General features: G+C 36.9%; 1 protein-coding gene across 1 annotated transcript; it reads right to left on the bottom strand.

The window, feature by feature from the left end:
* Nucleotides 1–173: 173 nt before the first annotated feature.
* On the bottom strand, nucleotides 174–14,701 carry pbk (PDZ binding kinase). Its single transcript, XM_049590824.1, has 7 exons — nucleotides 14,611–14,701; nucleotides 13,722–13,889; nucleotides 12,374–12,513; nucleotides 11,714–11,883; nucleotides 9,389–9,518; nucleotides 7,909–8,097; nucleotides 174–948 (listed from the first exon to the last, which is right to left on the bottom strand). The coding sequence occupies exons 2-7, from the start codon at nucleotides 13,886–13,888 to the stop codon at nucleotides 716–718; spliced, it is 1,029 nt and encodes a 342-aa protein (XP_049446781.1). The 5' UTR covers nucleotide 13,889; nucleotides 14,611–14,701; the 3' UTR covers nucleotides 174–715.
* Nucleotides 14,702–18,974: the final 4,273 nt, after the last annotated feature.

Consider the following 18,974-nt stretch of genomic DNA (forward strand, 5'->3'; position numbering starts at 1 on the left):
TACAATACACTGTAGTTGCTAACATGTTATTAGAAAGATAGCTTTCAGTCAAATGGTAAAGGTTGAACAACAAAACCTAACATGACTTGATCATCACAGGCCTCAGCAATGCATGAAATAATTTGCTTTAAAGCTTTTAATACAATAATAATTTAAAAAACTTAAATTTCAGATTTAAAAGCAACTGGTATGCATGTTTTTTATTTTTAAAACCAATCAGAGCTGCAGTACAATCTACTACTGTACCTACAATTATACCATAGCCACTGACAGGTCAGCAGAATATATGCAGGGTAATGAACAGAAAACAAAAACACAGGACAGCTCAAGAAGTTTACATCAGTGCTGAAACACATGAAAATGTCAAGAATTGAGAGGTACAGAAAGTAAAACATTTACAGTAAAAGTTGACGTACATGGAGCATAGATGAGACAAACAAATGACAGACTAACGTGCTATTTAGTGTCAGCAGATGAACATGAATAGTACAGAGACAACAAGAGTTTTTGTAAGTCATTCATGTCAGTTAGCTGATACTTTAACCAGTGACTGACATGTTTTTACGTTGAGGCTAGATTGGTCTCCACGTTAACGTTTCCTGGAGCTTCTAAATTACTAAAACAAAAAACTGCCCTGAATCCTCTGTCGTTTTATCCTACTCTGCAATTTCTGATACAAATCCCTGACCACAAAAAGCTAAATAATCTGTGTAAATCAATCAATAACAATCACCTCACTGGGCATTTTATCCAGTGGGGCGTTGCTCTCTAAAGCTTGGACGATCTGGGCAGCTGAGGGTCTCTTCCTAGGGTGTTCCTCTGTACAGAGACAGAAAAGCTCCACCATCCTCTGGTATGAGCTGCCCAGTGCCTCGACATCCAGGGCTGGCCTCGTGCCCAACCTCTCGTAGTAGGCATCCTCATCAAAGCTCACCTCCATCGAGTCCTCTGTAATACAATTGCAAGATTTTAACACACTGTTATACTGGTCTTTTTTTTTTGGATGGATTTAATGGCATCCTATGATTATTTGTCCCTAGTTTATGACATAATGTGACATCTATAACACAATATATTAAGACTTTGTGTGTCTTAATATGATGTCATAAAGTGATGGTATGGTATGTATTTAGTATAGGACATACTGTGACTTTTTTTTTTTTTTTACAACAAACTGTGGTATGACTTTTTTTATGACTGCAGTACTTTGGCTTTTTTTTGACATATACTATGAGGTTTTTTGACAAACTATACTATGCCTTTTTTTAGACATAGTATACTATGACTTTTTTGACAAACTATACCATGATTTCTTTTTGACATACTATCCTATGACTTTTTTTTGACATAATATATTATAATGTTTTTTGGCATACTATACTATGAATTTAATGACATACTATACGATGTCATACTATAGTATGTCATGAAAATAGTCATAGTAAAGTTTGTCATAAAGAAGTCATACTATAGTATGTCAAAAAAGTCAGAATAATATGTCATAAAAAAGTTATAGTGTAGTATGTCATAAAAAGTCATAGAACAGTATGTCAAAAAAGTCATAGTATACTATGTCATGAAAATAGTCATAGTAAAGTATGTCATAAAAAAGATAGAATAGTATGTCATGAAAAAGTGTAGTATGTCAAAAAAGTCACAGTATAGTACATCAAAAGTCATAGAAGAGTATGTCATAAAAAAGTCACAGTGTACTATGTCAAAAACGTCATAGTATTGTATGTCATAAAAACGTCATAGTATTGTATGTCATAAAAAAGTCACAGAATAGTATGTCATAAAAAAGTCATAGAATAGTATGTCATAAAAAAGTCATACTATTGTATGTCAAAAAAAGTCAGATTATAGTATGTCAAAAAAAGTCAGAATAGTATGTCATAAAAAAGTCATACTATAGTATGTCAAAAAAAGTCATAGAATAGTATGTCATAAAAGTCATACTATAGTATGTCAAAAAAGTCATAGTATACTATGTCATGAAAATAGTCATAGTATAGTATGTCATAAAAAAGTCATAGTATTGTATGTCAAAAAAGTCATACTATAGTATATCATGAAAAATCATAGTATAGTACAGTACAGGCCAAAAGTTTGGACACACCTTCTCATTCAATGCGTTTTCTTTATTTTCATGACTATTTACATTGTAGATTCTCACTGAAGGCATCAAAACTATGAATGAACACATGTGGAGTTATGTACTTAACAAAAAAAGGTGAAATAACTGAAAACATGTTTTATATTCTAGTTTCTTCAAAATAGCCACCCTTTGCTCTGATTACTGCTTTGCACACTCTTGGCATTCTCTCCATGAGCTTCAAGAGGTAGTCACCTGAAATGGTTTTCCAACAGTCTTGAAGGAGTTCCCAGAGGTGTTTAGCACTTGTTGGCCCCTTTGCCTTCACTCTGCGGTCCAGCTCACCCCAAACCATCTGGATTGGGTTCAGGTCCGGTGACTGTGGAGGCCAGGTCATCTGCCGCAGCACTCCATCACTCTCCTTCTTGGTCAAATAGCCCTTACACAGCCTGGAGGTGTGTTTGGGGTCATTGTCCTGTTGAAAAATAAATGATCGTCTAACTAAAGGCAAACCGGATGGGATGGCATGTCGCTGCAGGATGCTGTGGTAGCCATGCTGGTTCAGTGTGCCTTCAATTTTGAATAAATCCCCAACAGTGTCACCAGCAAAACACCCCCACACCATCACACCTCCTCCTCCATGCTTCACAGTGGGAACCAGGCATGTGGAATCCATCCGTTCACCTTTTCTGCGTCTCACCAAGACACGGCGGTTGGAACCAAAGATCTCAAATTTGGACTCATCAGACCAAAGCACAGATTTCCACTGGTCTAATGTCCATTCCTTGTGTTTCTTGGCCCAAACAAATCTCTTCTGCTTGTTGCCTGGTCTAATGTCCATTCCTTGTGTTTCTTGGCCCAAACAAATCTCTTCTGCTTGTTGCCTCCTTAGCAGTGGTTTCCTAGCAGCTATTTGACCATGAAGGCCTGATTCGCGCAGTCTCCTCTTAACAGTTGTTCTAGAGATGGGTCTGCTGCTAGAACTCTGTGTGGCATTCATCTGGTCTCTGATCTGAGCTGCTGTTAACTTGCCATTTCTGAGGCTGGTGACTCGGATGAACTTATCCTCAGAAGCAGAGGTGACTCTTGGTCTTCCTTTCCTGGGTCGGTCCTCATGTGTGCCAGTTTCGTTGTAGCGCTTGATGGTTTTTGCGACTCCACTTGGGGACAGATTTAAAGTTTTTGCAATTTTACGTTATGTCTGTCCTTCATTTATTATAGTATTGATGGCCACTAGTTTTTCTTTAGTTAGCTGATTGGTTCTTGCCATAATATGAATTTTAACAGTTGTCCAATAGGGCTGTCGGCTGTGTATTAACCTGACTTCTGCACAACACAACTGATGGTCCCAACCCCATTGATAAAGCAAGAAATCCCACTAATTAACCCTGATAAGGCACACCTGTGAAGTGGAAACCATTTCAGGTGACTACCTCTTGAAGCTCATGGAGAGAATGCCAAGAGTGTGCAAAGCAGTAATCAGAGCAAAGGGTGGCTATTTTGAAGAAACTAGAATATAAAACATGTTTTCAGTTATTTCACCTTTTTTTGTTAAGTACATAACTCCACATGTGTTCATTCATAGTTTTGATGCCTTCAGTGAGAATCTACAATGTAAATAGTCATGAAAATAAAGAAAACGCATTGAATGAGAAGGTATATCCAAACTTTTGGCCTGTACTGTATGTCAAAAAAGTCATAGAATAGTATGTCATAAAAAAGTCATACTATAGTATGTCAAAAAAGTCATAGAATAGTATGTCATAAAAAAGTCATAGTATAGTATGTCATAAAAACGTCATAGTATAGTATGTCATAAAAACGTCATACTATAGTATGCCAAAAAATTCATAGAATAGTATGTCATAAAAAAGTCATACTATAGTATGTCAAAAAAGTCATAGAATAGTATGTCATAAAAAAGTCATACTATAGTATGCCAAAAAAGTCATAGAATAGTATGTCATAAAAAAGTCATACTATAGTATGTCAAAAAAGTCATAGAATAGTATGTCATAAAAAAGTCATAGAATAGTATGTCATAAAAACGTCATACTATAGTATGCCAAAAAATTCATAGAATAGTATGTCATAAAAAAGTCATACTATAGTATGCCAAAAAATTCATAGAATAGTATGTCATAAAAAAGTCATACTATAGTATGCCAAAAAAGTCATAGAATAGTATGTCATAAAAAAGTCATAATATAGTATGTCAAAAAAGTCATAGAATAGTATGTCATAAAAAAGTCATAGAATAGTATGTCATAAAAACGTCATACTATAGTATGTCAAAAAAGTCATAGAATAGTATGTCATAAAAAAGTCATACTATAGTATGTCAAAAAAAGTCATAGAATAGTATGTCATAAAAACGTCATACTATAGTATGCCAAAAAAGTCATAGAATAGTATGTCATAAAAAAGTCATAGAATAGTATGTCAAAAAAGTCATAGAATAGTATGTCATAAAAAAGTCATAGAATAGTATGTCAAAAAAGTCATAGAATAGTATGTCAAAAAAGTCATAGAATAGTATGTCATAAAAAAGTCATACTATAGTATGTCAAAAAAAGTCATAGAATAGTATGTCATAAAAAAGTCATAGAATAGTATGTCAAAAAAGTCATAGAATAGTATGTCATAAAAAAGTCATAGTATAGTATGTCAAAAAAGTCATAGAATAGTATGTCAAAAAAAGTCATAGAATAGTATGTCATAAAAACGTCATACTATAGTATGTCAAAAAAGTCATAGAATAGTATGTCATAAAAAAGTCATACTATAGTATGTCAAAAAAAGTCATAGAATAGTATGTCATAAAAACATCATACTATAGTATGCCAAAAAAGTCATAGAATAGTATGTCATAAAAAAGTCATACTATAGTATGTCAAAAAAGTCATAGAATAGTATGTCATAAAAAAGTCATAGAATAGTATGTCATAAAATAGTCATACTATAGTATGGCAAAAACTTCATAGAATAGAATGTCAGAAAAATAGTATGTCATAAAAAAGTCATACTATAGTATGTCAAAAAGTCATAGAATAGTATGTCATAAAAAAGTCATACTATAGTATGTCAAAAAAGTCATAGTATAGTATGTCATAAAAAAGTCATACTATAGTATGTCAAAAAGTCATAGAATAGTATGTCATAAAAAAGTCATAGAATAGTATGTCATAAAAAAGTCATACTATAGTATGTCAAAAAATTCATAGAATAGTATGTCATAAAAAAGTCATACTATAGTATGTCAAAAAATTCATAGAATAGTATGTCATAAAAACGTCATACTATAGTATGCCAAAAAATTCATAGAATAGTATGTCATAAAAAAGTCATACTATAGTATGTCAAAAAAGTCATAGAATAGTATGTCAAAAAAATTCATAGAATAGTATGTCATAAAAACGTCATACTATAGTATGTCAAAAAAATTCATAGAATAGTATGTCATAAAAACGTCATACTATAGTATGTCAAAAAAGTCATAGAATAGTATGTCAAAAAAAGTCATAGAATAGTATGTCATAAAAACGTCATACTATAGTATGCCAAAAAAGTCATAGAATAGTATGTCATAAAAAAGTCATACTATAGTATGTCAAAAAAGTCATAGAATAGTATGTCATAAAAACGTCATACTATCGTATGCCAAAAAATTCATAGAATAGTATGTCATAAAAAAGTCATACTATAGTATGTCATAAAAAAGTCATACTATAGTATGTCAAAAAGTCATAGAATAGTATGTCATAAAAACGTCATACTATAGTATGCCAAAAAAGTCATAGAATAGTATGTCATAAAAAAGTCATACTATAGTATGTCAAAAAAGTCATAGAATAGTATGTCATAAAAAAGTCATACTATAGTATGTCAAAAAAGTCATAGAATAGTATGTCATAAAAAAGTCATACTATAGTATGTCAAAAAAGTCACAGTATAGTATGTCAAAAAAAGTCATAGAATAGTATGTCATAAAAAAGTCATAGAATAGTATGTCAAAAAAGTCATAGTATAGTATGTCATAAAAAAGTCATAGTAAAGTATGTCATGAAAAAATCATACTATAGTATGTCAAAAAGTCATAGAATAGTATGTCATGAAAAAGTCATACTATAGTATGTCAAAAAGTCATAGTATGCTATGTCATGAAAATAGTCATAGTAAAGTATGTCATAGTATGTCAAAAAGTCATAGAATAGTATGTCATGAAAAAGTCATAGTATACTATGTCATGAAAATAGTCATAGTAAAGTATGTCAAAAAAAGTCATAGAATAGTATGTCATAAAAAAGTCATAGAATAGTATGTCAAAAAAGTCATAGTATGTCATAAAAAAGTCATAGTATAGTATGTCAAAAAAGTCACGGTATAGTATGTCAAAAAAAGTCATAGAATAGTATGTCAAAAAAGTCATAGTATAGTATGTCATAAAAAAGTCATAGTATAGTATGCCAAAAAATTCATAGAATAGTATGTCATAGAAAAGTCATACTATAGTATGTCAAAAAAGTCATAGAATAGTATGTCATAAAAACGTCATACTATAGTATGCCAAAAAATTCATAGAATAGTATGTCATAAAAAAGTCATACTATAGTATGTCAAAAAAGTCATAGAATAGTATGTCAAAAAAAGTCATAGAATAGTATGTCATAAAAAAGTCATAGTATAGTATGTCAAAAAAGTCATAGAATAGTATGTCATAAAAAAGTCATAGTATAGTATGTCATAAAAAAGTCATACTATAGTATGTCAAAAAGTCATAGAATGGTATGTCAAAAAAAGTCATAGAATAGTATGTCATAAAAAACTCATAGTATAGTATGTCAAAAAAGTCACAGTATAGTATGTCAAAAAAAGTCATAGAATAGTATGTCATAAAAAAGTCATAGAATAGTATGTCAAAAAAGTCACGGTATAGTATGTCAAAAAAAGTCATAGAATAGTATGTCATAAAAGTCATACTATAGTATGTCAAAAAAGTCACAGAATAGTATGTCATAAAAAAGTCATAGTATACTATGTCATAAAAAGTCATAGTATAGTATGTCATAAAATCATAGCATAGTATGTCAAAAAAAAGTCACAGTGTAGTATGTCATAAAAAAGTCATAGAATAGTATGTCAAAAAAGTCATAGTATAGTATGTGATGAAAAAAAGTCATAGTATACTATGTCATAAAAAAGTCATGGTATTGTATGTCATAAAATCATAGTATAGTATGTCAAAAAGTCATAGTATAGTATGTCAAAAAAGTCATACTATAGTATGTCATGAAAAAGTCATAGTGTACTATGTCAAAAAAAGCCACAGTATAGTATGCCATAAAAAGTCACAGGACAGGATTTTATAAAGGTCATTATGTCATAAAAAATTAAAAATAAAAAAATAAACAAAAAAGTAATACTCTCATGTGTCATAAAAAAAGTCATTGTATAGTATGTCAAAAAACAAAAATAACAACAAGCCACAAATGTCATCATATAGTTTGTCATTAAAAAGAGAAGTCATGATCTTGTGTGTCATAAAATAAAATCCAAAAATGTGATTGTTGAGTATGTCATAAAAGTCATTAAAATGTCACAGTTTAGTATGCCATAAAAACACCACATGCAAGTACAGCTTTAAAGCATATGTTACACTGAACTGCAGTAGGAACATGGCTCCTGAAGAAACCGAAAATTACATTGAAACTGTGACAAAACTGTAACTGATCTGTAGAATAAGAACACAATTCAGCTGACTGATGTGGACGAGTGCAAAATTCAGGGCTTCCTGAGGTCTATGAGTGGCTCACCTTCATCCTCCTCTTCCTCGTCCTCATCCTCCAGCATCTCCAGATGAGGCATGGCAAGCGTCATCATCTCCCACAGAGTCAGACCGTAGGCGAAGATGTCGGCCTTGTCAGTGATCTCTCCGCCCTCGTCCAGAGCTTCTTTGGGTTTCCACGGCTCTGTACCGATGTACTCTGCCTTTGGGTCTGACACTGAGCACACAGATGAAAAAACATTAATTAAAGCCTAATCGGACTAGATGACAATTTAATTACAAAGCAAAACATTCAATTTGTCTGTTAAAACAAGAAGCTCATGTTTTTCTGGGCCATTTTACAATCACATCAACGAAGCAAGATCCAGAGGTTTGCAATTAGTTTAAGTTAAACTCAAAATAGAAGACACCTCCACTGCTAATGACATGTATGTATGAGAAGAGTTAAAGCATGAGAGACTGACGACTTAATGTTTCTGTATGGGCACAGGAACAAAGTTAATCAGCTGCTGTAAACAGTCGTTTCCACTCAAATGTTTTCTGCCAATTCTGTGCTTTAATCCATGATTAATCCCACTTGTACACACACACGCACACATACTGAACTGAACTGAACTTAACTAGTATTGTTTGTGTATCCAAAGCCTGATAATCAGTAACTTCTTCTCTGCTTCATCGACCACAATTGTTTCCCAATAACTATTAAAAACACACAGTAAGGCCCCTGCCCTTCATCAGACATCTGTCTGATGAAGGGCCGAAACGTAACACATGAATAAATTGTGCAAGGAGCAGCTTCTGGTGTGCGAACTTTATCTTTTATTCCATGAATCTTTGTACCTGCTGGGAGAGTGTATTTTTTGCAGAGATGGGATTTCAGAGCAATGGACATTTGTTTTCAAGATAACATTCTCTGTCTGGAATGATAGGTGGTTGTTGTGTGGCGGCACGATTTAGGAGGAAACATTTTTCTTTTTCTTAACAAAAATGGAACACAGCGATGTGGATAATTCACACTGGACCTGGTGTGCGTAGTTGTCAAGCGAAAAAATTTGCAAGCAGATTTTCTGTATTTCCACATTTTTGCATCATACTGTTGGGAAAAAAAACAATAACAACAACAACAACAACAACAACGGCTTTAAATCTACTATTAAAGGCTCAAAACTGACTAATAATTTTTCTACTGCTCAAGATATTACCAGTTAACTGATAGTGTTTTAAAAATAAGACTGTGTGACCTGAAAATGTAGACACAGGAACAAAATCAAGAGCCATATTACTCCTGTTCACCGATGTATGTCTGCAACTGAAACTCTTTCGAGGACATACAGTACAAGCCACAGTTTATTGTTAATAAGCTGTTGTGTATAAACTGGGCACTGTGGGAGGCTTTCTGTGCTCCAACCATCCCTGCCCCCACCCATCACACAGAGTACAATGCTGCATTTTCTCATCAAGGCTTCTTGGCTGATTTTTATCATAAATGACATGAAGACACTCGTTACCTCTCATGTTCTCGTCCAGCTGCAGAGACACACCGACATCGCAGATCTTGATGGTCTCAAAGTCTCCTTTGATGACAACATTACATGACTTCATGTCGCCGTGCAGCAGCTTCTTCTCATTGTGGAGATACTGTAGGGAGAAACAAACAAAGGCTTAACAACGTCCTTCTGTGTTTATTTTGCTTTGTTAAACAATCCTCATTTCTGAAATTAAATTAAAAGATGGCTGATGTTGAGAGGAGACAAATATGATTTGGGAAAGAATGAACCACTGGCGCTGTGAGTGGTTTTTGACTATGGTTTCCCATGGATATTTTATTAAAATCATATTCTTTTTCTTGACATGTGACTCAACCAATTAATGCCAAAGCATAAATAGAGGTCAGAAAATAAAATAAAATGTGCTTTTTGTGTGTTTCATTTAAATATAAGTTCAAAGTCAGAGCTGTAACTTGTTTTTTCTTTTAATTGTTAGGTCCACACCCTTCAGGTAACCCCTAACTACACACAAATACATATTCACACATGGACTCATATTATTATATTACTATGGAAGTATGAAGTATTACTATGAAACTCAAAAGCTACCGGGCAGTGTGAAGTAAAAAAACAAGCTCCACTACTTTCACCAGCTGCAACTTTAAAGTGATGTACACACTAGGGTATCAGTAATTGTATTTCATTAATATATATGTAGATTTTTCTGAAATTTGCTATTATGCATAATGAGTAGTTTTACTTTTGCATTTTAAGTATATTTGATGCTAATACTGTTTGAATGAAGGACTTTTACTTGTAACAGTATTTTTTTCAGTGTGGTACTTCTTCTTCTTTTACTTTACTAGTTTGTATTTTTTGAAGTGGGGTTGTATGAAGTACTTATCTATTGTCAGTGTATTGCCTATAGTAATTAATGGTCAGAGCCCCCTCAGTTTGGAGAAGAGGGCAGGAGTCTGACATGGAAGCTAAGCAATATACTATTGTTGACAGGGTCAACAACAAAATGTATTTTAGTCACCTAAAATAAAAGTGTCACTAAGTATATGATATATTTGGAATATTTTCACTTCTTTACCTTGCTGCCAGACAGCTCTTTCTGACTGGGAACTGAAGTGAAAGTTATCTGTGCTCTCTTCAAGGCCACCAGTAATTTTACCGTGCTGAACATGGAAGCTGTTGGTCTACCACTGCCTCAGTCTGCTGTTTGTTTGTGTGATCTTGTGACTTTGATGTTTTAAAGAGTTAGTTTGGATTCATCATAGTCACACAGTAACATAAATAAATTACAGATAGATGCAGCAGTAGACCAGCAGCTCCTGTGTTCAGCGAGGTAAAATGACTGTTTTTGCCAATGGAGTCTGGTGGCTCTGAAGAGAGCGATATAACATCTTCAGTTCTGGGCTGTCTGACAACAAAGTAAAATAGTATACACTTATATTATACCCACACGAAGACGGAACCGATTTCGTTTTTTAAAAGTTTTCCATAAACACGGAATCATCTCAAGATATGTGTACGTAAACATGAAGCCACTGAAAACGCTGTAGTATATATGCAAGGCCTGTAAGTGGCACTGCAACGCTGCCACAAAGTACACCAAAAACAGAGAATAAGAAATGGAGCATGCGCATAAAACAATAAACGAACACGAAGAAGAAAATGGCGGAAAATACAAATGTCAGAGGAGTCCACTTTGTATGGACTGACGACGAGGTAGAGCTGTTACTTAGGGTCACACTTGATTACAAAACTGCAGGGGAATGTTGACTAGCACATGTGGGTTAAGGGAGAAGTGGGGTTATGGTGTCATCGTTTCAGAAAAGAGGCGTACTGTGTTGTAAATATGGAAACGCGAAGGTGGCATCTTCAGATTTTTTCACTCTGGGACCCGGTTTCAAAAGTTGGTGTATTTGGGCTCCTAAAACGCTGGTTCCGTGTTTACGAAAGGTCTATAGGATAAAAAAAAAAACATTGCGGATACACCTAATCTCGTCTCCGTGTGGACATGGCCTTAAACTGATTTTCTTTATCTTTACTATCCCTTTAAGTAAAGGATCTGAGTAAATCTTCAACCACTGCAGGCAGGTTAGATAGCAACACTTTGGTCATAAAATGAATGTCAGGATACTGGATGATTGACGAGCAGACACAGGTGTCAACTACACATTTCAAAAGACAAGACATAACTTTGAAAGAGTGACTGATGTGTACAGTGTGTCATGGGAGATCAAATTTCATGGATATACAGAGATACAGGCGTGAAGTTAATCCAGCTGTAATTGATCCAGCTATATTACACCAGGTAGAAAAGAGTCTGTGAGTTACCTGAAGGCCACGAGCAACATGCAGAGCCACTTTCTCTATGTCGGCAGCAGGGAAAGCTTTCAGGCCGTCCTCTCTCCTCTTCTCTATCAGGTCATTGAGGGACTGCTCTCCTCCGTACTCCATCGCCAGACACTTTGATCCATCTTTGGCCGTGGCGAATGCACGAAACCCTTGATGGTGGGATAAGGATACAGAATTAACAAACCAGAATGTAACACAATATTACAATTACGTTGATTACGACAGCACAAAATAAAGTCAGTGTAAATGAGTAATTTATTCCATTCTTGTTGCATCAGTCAACACTGAAACTGAACTCAACTCAAACTGAATCTTAAGCAAGTGACCAGCAAGACAATAATTGTTTGGGTTATTATTTTCTGAAGGTTTTAAAATTTAGAAAACAGATGTAAAAGAAAATGATGGTGAATTATGTAACTGAGTTTTGTTGCTGTTCCCTTGGGGTAATATTGCAAGGCCTTTATCAACATAATCATCAGCTGTGACTCTGCAGTTTGTATGTGAAGTGTAAAAGTATCAAATGTGTTCCTGTGGTTCACATTGATTCTAGAGACACAAAGAGGGACTGCTCTTCTGAAGAACATAACACTAGGTCTGTTATACTCGCCACTGTGCTGTGAGAGTGCTGTCATGTCTTACCAACAATGTTTGGATGATTGATTCCCTTCAGGACCTTTGCCTCCTCGTTCAGGCGCTTCTGGTAAACCGCCACCTGTTTGGCTGCACACTTGCTGTTGATCTTCTTGACAGCCCAGGGGGATGCATTCAACTTCCCCTGTCTAGGATTAATTTAATCAGCAAAACATAATATTTATACACAGACATGAAAACATTCACATGAAGGAAGCCTGGAAAACATCACTGTTTAACAATTTATACTGAAGATGGATATGAAAGGTCATGGTGAAGCTATTTCAACTCAAATAATTTGTATTCTAATGCATGAAACTCCATGCACACATTTGGCAATTTAATGTGGCCTTGCTAATTAAAAGCACAAACACCATCCATCATGACAAAATGATTAAAAAATAAATGATTAGCGTCTCTTCTTTCAGAAGCTGTCTGCTTATTCTTTCCATGAAATAAACAATGCAAGGCAAGAGGGATGAAGGCCAAAATATTTTTTAAATGAAGGGCCTTTTGGTAGAATGTTGAACGGAAACAGACCCTTTTAGAAATTTAACTTATGCTTTTATATTATTTATGAACAAAGCCACAGTAAACTGGCATGAATACAGCACAGAAATATTGAAACAAGTGTAGAGAGAGAGGAAAGATGAAAAAGGAGGAGACAGGTGGTAGGTGAGGTGTAAACCAAGTATTTAATCATTTATATTTTAAAATGAACAGTGTGTAAGATTTGTGGTGATTAAGTGGCATCTAGCAGTGAGGACTACAGACTGCAACCAGCTGAAACTTCTGTGTGCCAAATATGAACTCCTAGTCAGAATTCCTTCAGTGTTCATTGCTCAGTGTATCTCTGACACATATTGGAGATGGGCCACTAGCCCAGCACTGCTAATGCAAGCTCACCCTTTTTCTCTGACAGCTTAAGTTCCAGACGTTCAGGATGTTTTTTTTTTACCATGAGCTGAATTATTTGCAGAGGTCTCTTCCTCTCCAAAATCAAACAGACCTGGTGTTTTAACCCAGTAAAAACACTGGATAGAGAAGTTTCACAGTGGGTTTCTCCAATGCTCTCATCGAAGAGAAGCTGCTAACTAAGGTGGCCGACACAAAAACGCAAGAGGCCCTATCTAGAGCCAGTGTTTGGTTTGTCGTGGCGGTGGAACATGGTAATCTCTGCAGACAAGGACCCACTCCCTATGTAGATAAAATGTCCTTTTTTAGGTAACGAAAGCACGATTCTTATTTTCAGGTAACTATACACCACAGAAAACATACTTATGTTATATTCCATTTCTGCCAACATATCCCCTTAAACCCTACACACTGTACCTTTAAATCAGACAACATCACACACCTGTTCATAAGGTAAACATTGACTCCAGTCCCACAGCCCAACTTCTTCATGAAAGGTGAGGCTGGGATGGTGATTGGGGTCCCTCCGTTGCTTACAAAGTTCTTCACTCTTACATTTTTAGGGGTCTTGAATGAGCCCTCATCGCTGAGTGTGGCAAGGGAGGCCATTCTGTCCAAGGAAAACAAACAATAAAATGATTAACATGAGAAAGCATATTTGGATACAGCAAATGAATCAAAGGCATGACATTATGCTGAGCAACATTAGAGGATACAGGTAAACTACATTATGGGACCTCCTCTAACTCGACACTACAAACGTTTTAAATGGGTCCAAGTGCATTTCCTTTAGTGTGTTTGTTAATGCAGTAGCTGACCAAGGGAAATGCAACAGGGAACCTAAGTAAAAATTACTTGATGTAACACTACATGATACAAACTTGCACCGAAATATATTATGAAATATCTGATTCGTTTACTACGTATACAGCTGTCTTTGTCTACGACGACATAACACGACAATAAAGGCCAAATTTTGAATGGAGGCTGGCATTAGCACGTCACTAATGGCGTTGTAAATGGAGAATCGTATCGGTGCTTGGCAGCTGTAAACGTAAAAGCAAAACGACACTGACTTGGAAGTTACTTGTTTTTCAACACTATCACACAATTTAGTGAACAATTAACCCATGGCGGAGACATATTAGCGACCAAACTTAACATAAATAAAGCTAAAAGTAACGTTAACGTCAATTGCAAAGTTAACGACACTAACGTTATATCATTCGACAAGTTACTCATACAAACATGGCGACAGTCCGATTTAAGTTGTCTTAAATTGTGTTTTGAGCCAGAAAACATAATAATTTAGCAAATAAATGTTTTGTTACCTGCGTTTTCTTTCTCTGTCACAAGTTAACACAGCTGCTGCAGTTAAAACGCGCCGAACATTCAAACGGCTGCTTCCAGCTCTCCAGGCTGTACGGGTCCCGCAGAGGGACAAACTGAACGCATGCCGTTTGCGGTTGGAAATAGAACAGTTTTAGCTAAACGGCACTGTGGCAAATCACACGCTAGTTTTATTTGTTTCAAAATACTTTATATTGTATAAATGTTACACTGTGGTTATAACGAGGGCACCGCTTTATCCTACAAAGACATCAACGGGATTTTGAAATAATTACAGTTGTAATACAGCTTTTCACCAGCTGAGGTCAGTCACGTCATAAAATTATTATGGTAGGGAGTTGCAAGTTTGTTTCATTCTCATCCATGATTATATACTCACCAGTCACTTTGTTAGGTTCACCTTGCTAGTACCAGGTTGGACCCCCTTTTGTCTTCAGGACTGCCTTAATTCTTGGAGTCATAGATTCAACAAGGTGCTGGAAACATTCCTCAGAGATTTTGGTCCATATTGACATGATAGCATCACACAGTTGCAGCAGATTTGTTGGCTGCACATCCATGATGTGAATCTCCCATTCCACCACATCCCAAAGGTGCTCTATAGGACTGAGATCTGGTGACTGTGGAGGCCATTGGAGTACAGTGAACTCATCGTCATGTTCAAGAAACCAGTTTGAGATGATTTGAGCTTTGTGACATGGTGCGTTATCCTGCTGGAAGTAGCCATCAGAAGATGGGTACACTGTGGTCATAAAGGGATGAACACGGTCAGCAACGATACTCAGGTAGGCTGTGGTGTTTGAACCATGCTCAGTTGGTACTAAGGGGCCCAAAGTGTGCCAAGAAAATATCCCCCACACCATTACACCACCACCAGCAGCCTGAACCGTTGATACAAGGCAGGATGGATCCATGCTTTCATGTTGTTTACACCAAATTCTGACCCTACCATCTGAATGTTGCAGCAGAAATCCAGACTCATCAGACCAGGCAACGTTTTTAATTTTCCTGTTCTTTGCTGACAGGAGTGGCACCCAGTGTGGTGCCACACAATAAAATAACAAACAAACAATAACAAACTACAATCTGTCAGGGGAAATAGGAACCGTATACTAACTCCAAAGATATACACCAGTGATACTGCCAGCAATTAAGTGACTAAAGGCCACATTTCCAATAATCAGCATTGTTTCCTGCCTTCACTGATGACAAAAAAATCTTCCTGTTGTGTTTCAGATTTCCCATTAAATCTGACCTGCTGTGATTCTTAGAATATGCCAATACTCTTGATGATTGTTATGCTTGTGCCAGGTAGGAATTCAGTGTTTCAGGGATTTCTTGGCTTTGGAGAATGTATATGATAGAGTATTTCATCGTGCGTCTGTTCTCTCTTAATGTTTGGGGCTCATCCAAAAGAATTTCACTCATTCAGACGATGACGTTGACCTTGACCTCAGCTCTCATGATCCCATTTTTGTTAAATCTCCTCCACATACTGCAGATGTCTCCAGCCCGGTCCTCTCATTGTGTGAAGGGATAACTGTTTCATTATGAGAAAGAGGAGCAGGAATGCGGTCCGATGATAACTGGACATGGATGGGAAGACTGGGACTATTGCTTTCTCTCTCTTTCTCCCCATCCGTCGTTCCCCTGAAGGGAAATGAGCTCATGTTTGTGGGCTCATGCTGGCACATGTTGTGGTGCGTTTTATAGAATAAGGATGGGTTACTCTCTGGTCAGACCACAGAGAAACAGCCAGAGTCAAAGAGAGGAGGATGCTTAATGTCCAGATCAAGTGAGGAACAAATGCATAATTTAACATAATGATTCAAACACAAAAACAAGAGCACTGTTGTGTAAGTCATCTCCTCTCTGTTATGTCATTACATGGATCATTCATGCAGCTTGCAGAGGATTAATACTCAAAAAAATTATCATAATATGCAGCAAGATGTTTAGCTGACACATGGCACATAATATGTATTTATACTGACAATGTAAACAACAATAAAACACATAAAAATTAAATTTTAAAAAGTGGTTTCAATCAAACTACAGACCTCTGTTGAGACCAACAACAACAAAACCGTTTGTGTTTTAACGTGTCATGTTGCCAGCGGCTTTCTAGCCTCATAACATGGTTGTTTTTTAGCACCCTGTTGTTGTTTTTGCCCTGTGAATAGTGCCACAAAAAGCAATTGTTAATTTATAGTGACATTGCTGCATTATGGTGCATTCCAGGCAACCCGTAACTCGTGTTTTCACAACCTGTAACCCGTGAAAGTGCACTGGAACGGCAGTCAAACCCGTAACTTCCCACCCATGAACTCGTACCAGATCGATGTACTCCCAGTTATGCTTTCTGACGTCACACAGCCCTCTAAACCAATTACCTTACTCCTCTAAATAACAATGGCAGCCCTATGGATGCGGTGTTGATGCAGGTGATACATGGTGAGAAATAGACATAAAATAACCCTAATGTTAACGTATTATTGGCAGCCGCTCTAACAGCTGGTTTCCAGTGCAAGAATTATCAATACAAAATACGTTTCCAAACACACAGATAACGTTAAATAAAAAGTATAATAGCATCTGTGACCTTGTGCGCTGTTTTCCCCCTCCGTTTCGCTCAAATGAGCAAGGAGCAGACACCTTTGGTGATAGAAATATTGGGGAAGCACAAACATACGGTTCGCCATGTTCAACGTTAAACAGGAAGTAACTGGCAGTTTGCTGTAACTTTCCTGGAATGCTACAAAGTCGTAACTCATGACTTGAAGTCGTGACTTACGAGTTCAAAAGTCTGCCTGGAACGCGCCATAACTTGCGGTAACTCTGCCTCCAGAACTGGGCATTTTAAGCCAAAACATGATCTTATCCTCACCATAACCAAGTGGTTTTTGTGACCTAACCTAACCATCCGTTAACCACAACAACGAACAAATGCAACAAATCTGTGGTTTGTAGAAATGTACTTGTTTGGAATATTACACCTAAAATGTACTTTGAAGATACTACATGTTGTTCTTTTGTGTGATGACCATGTAGACAACAAAAAGCACAACACAATTACAATTTCCAAATTGTTTAGAGTCACATTCATGAATAACAGAACTCATAGTTTAAAAAAAAAGGGAACAGTGAATTTACACATCTGATCCTGATGAACAAAATATTCAAGTTGAAAATCTTTACTGATGTGCAATGTATAATTTGTTGAGAACTAAATGACCTAACAAGGGTCAGTAGAAACCAAAATCATCAACTCACTGAGGGCTGGATTCAAAATCTCACCAAAAATCAAAGTAAAAAACTGAAATCACAGGCTGATCCAACTTGTGTGAATGTGATCACATCAACTCAAATGTGACTCAGCAGTGACGAATTGTGTCCTGGGGGATCTCCTCCCAGACCTGGATCAGGGCATCAGTTAGGTCCTGGACAGTCTGTGGCGGTACTTGGCGGCGTTGAATGCACCAATACATAACGTCCCATAGGTGCTCAATTGGATTTAGTTCAGGGGAACAAGAGGACCAGTCAATGGCATCAATGCCTTCATTATCCAGGAACTGCCTACACACTTTGGCCACATGAAGCAGAGCATTATTCTGCACCAGGAGGAACCCAGGGCCCTCTGCACCAGTGTAAGGTCTGACAATCAGACTGAGGATTTCATCCCGGTACCTAACAGCATTCAGGGTAATGTTGGGTATGAAATGGAGGTCTGTGCAACCCTCCAAGGATATGCCTCCCCCCCAGACCATCACTGACCCATCGCTAAACCGGTCATGCTGGAGTATGTTACAGGCAGCATATTCACCACAGCATCGCCAGACTTGTTCACACCTGGCGCCAATGGCAGACCTGCTGTTCTCTGGTGGATGCCACTCGAGCTGCATGGTGCTGGGCTGTGAGCACAGGTCCTACTAGAGGAATGTCGGGCCCTTATGGAGTCTGTTTCTGACAGTGTGGTCAGAAACATGCACACCAGTAGCCTGCTGGAGGTCATTTTGTAGAGCTCTGGCAGTGCTCCTCCTGTTCCTCCTCACACAAAGGAGCAGATACTGGTCCTGCTGCTGGGTTGATGCCCTTCTACGGCCCTGTCCAGTTCTCCTCATATAACAGCCTGTCTCCTGGTATCTCCTCCATGCTCTTGAGAGTGTGCTGGGAGACACAGCAAACATTCTTGCGACTGCACATATGGATGTGCCATCCTGGAGGAGCTGGACTACCTGTGCACCCTGATTGGGCTGCAGGTACTGCCTCATGCCGCCAGTAGTGACAAGGACACTAGCAGAACACACAACTAGAGAAGAATCATTCAGGAAGGAGAAGGAGAGAG

This window comes from Epinephelus fuscoguttatus, linkage group LG11, assembly GCF_011397635.1.
Source record: "Epinephelus fuscoguttatus linkage group LG11, E.fuscoguttatus.final_Chr_v1".
NCBI lineage: Eukaryota > Metazoa > Chordata > Actinopteri > Perciformes > Serranidae > Epinephelus > Epinephelus fuscoguttatus.

Bases quoted from the DNA above. Each gene is read 5' to 3' on its own strand.
- pbk (XM_049590824.1), bottom strand. From the start codon at position 13,888: ATGGCCTCCCTTGCCACACTCAGCGATGAGGGCTCATTCAAGACCCCT. The intron at 9,519-11,713 runs GTAACTCACAGA...TTCTCCCTACAG, and splicing joins ATGTTGCTCGTGGCCTTCAG to TATCTCCACAATGAGAAGAA. The intron at 8,098-9,388 runs GTAACGAGTGTC...CTGTGTGCTCAG, and splicing joins GCTGGACGAGAACATGAGAG to TGTCAGACCCAAAGGCAGAG.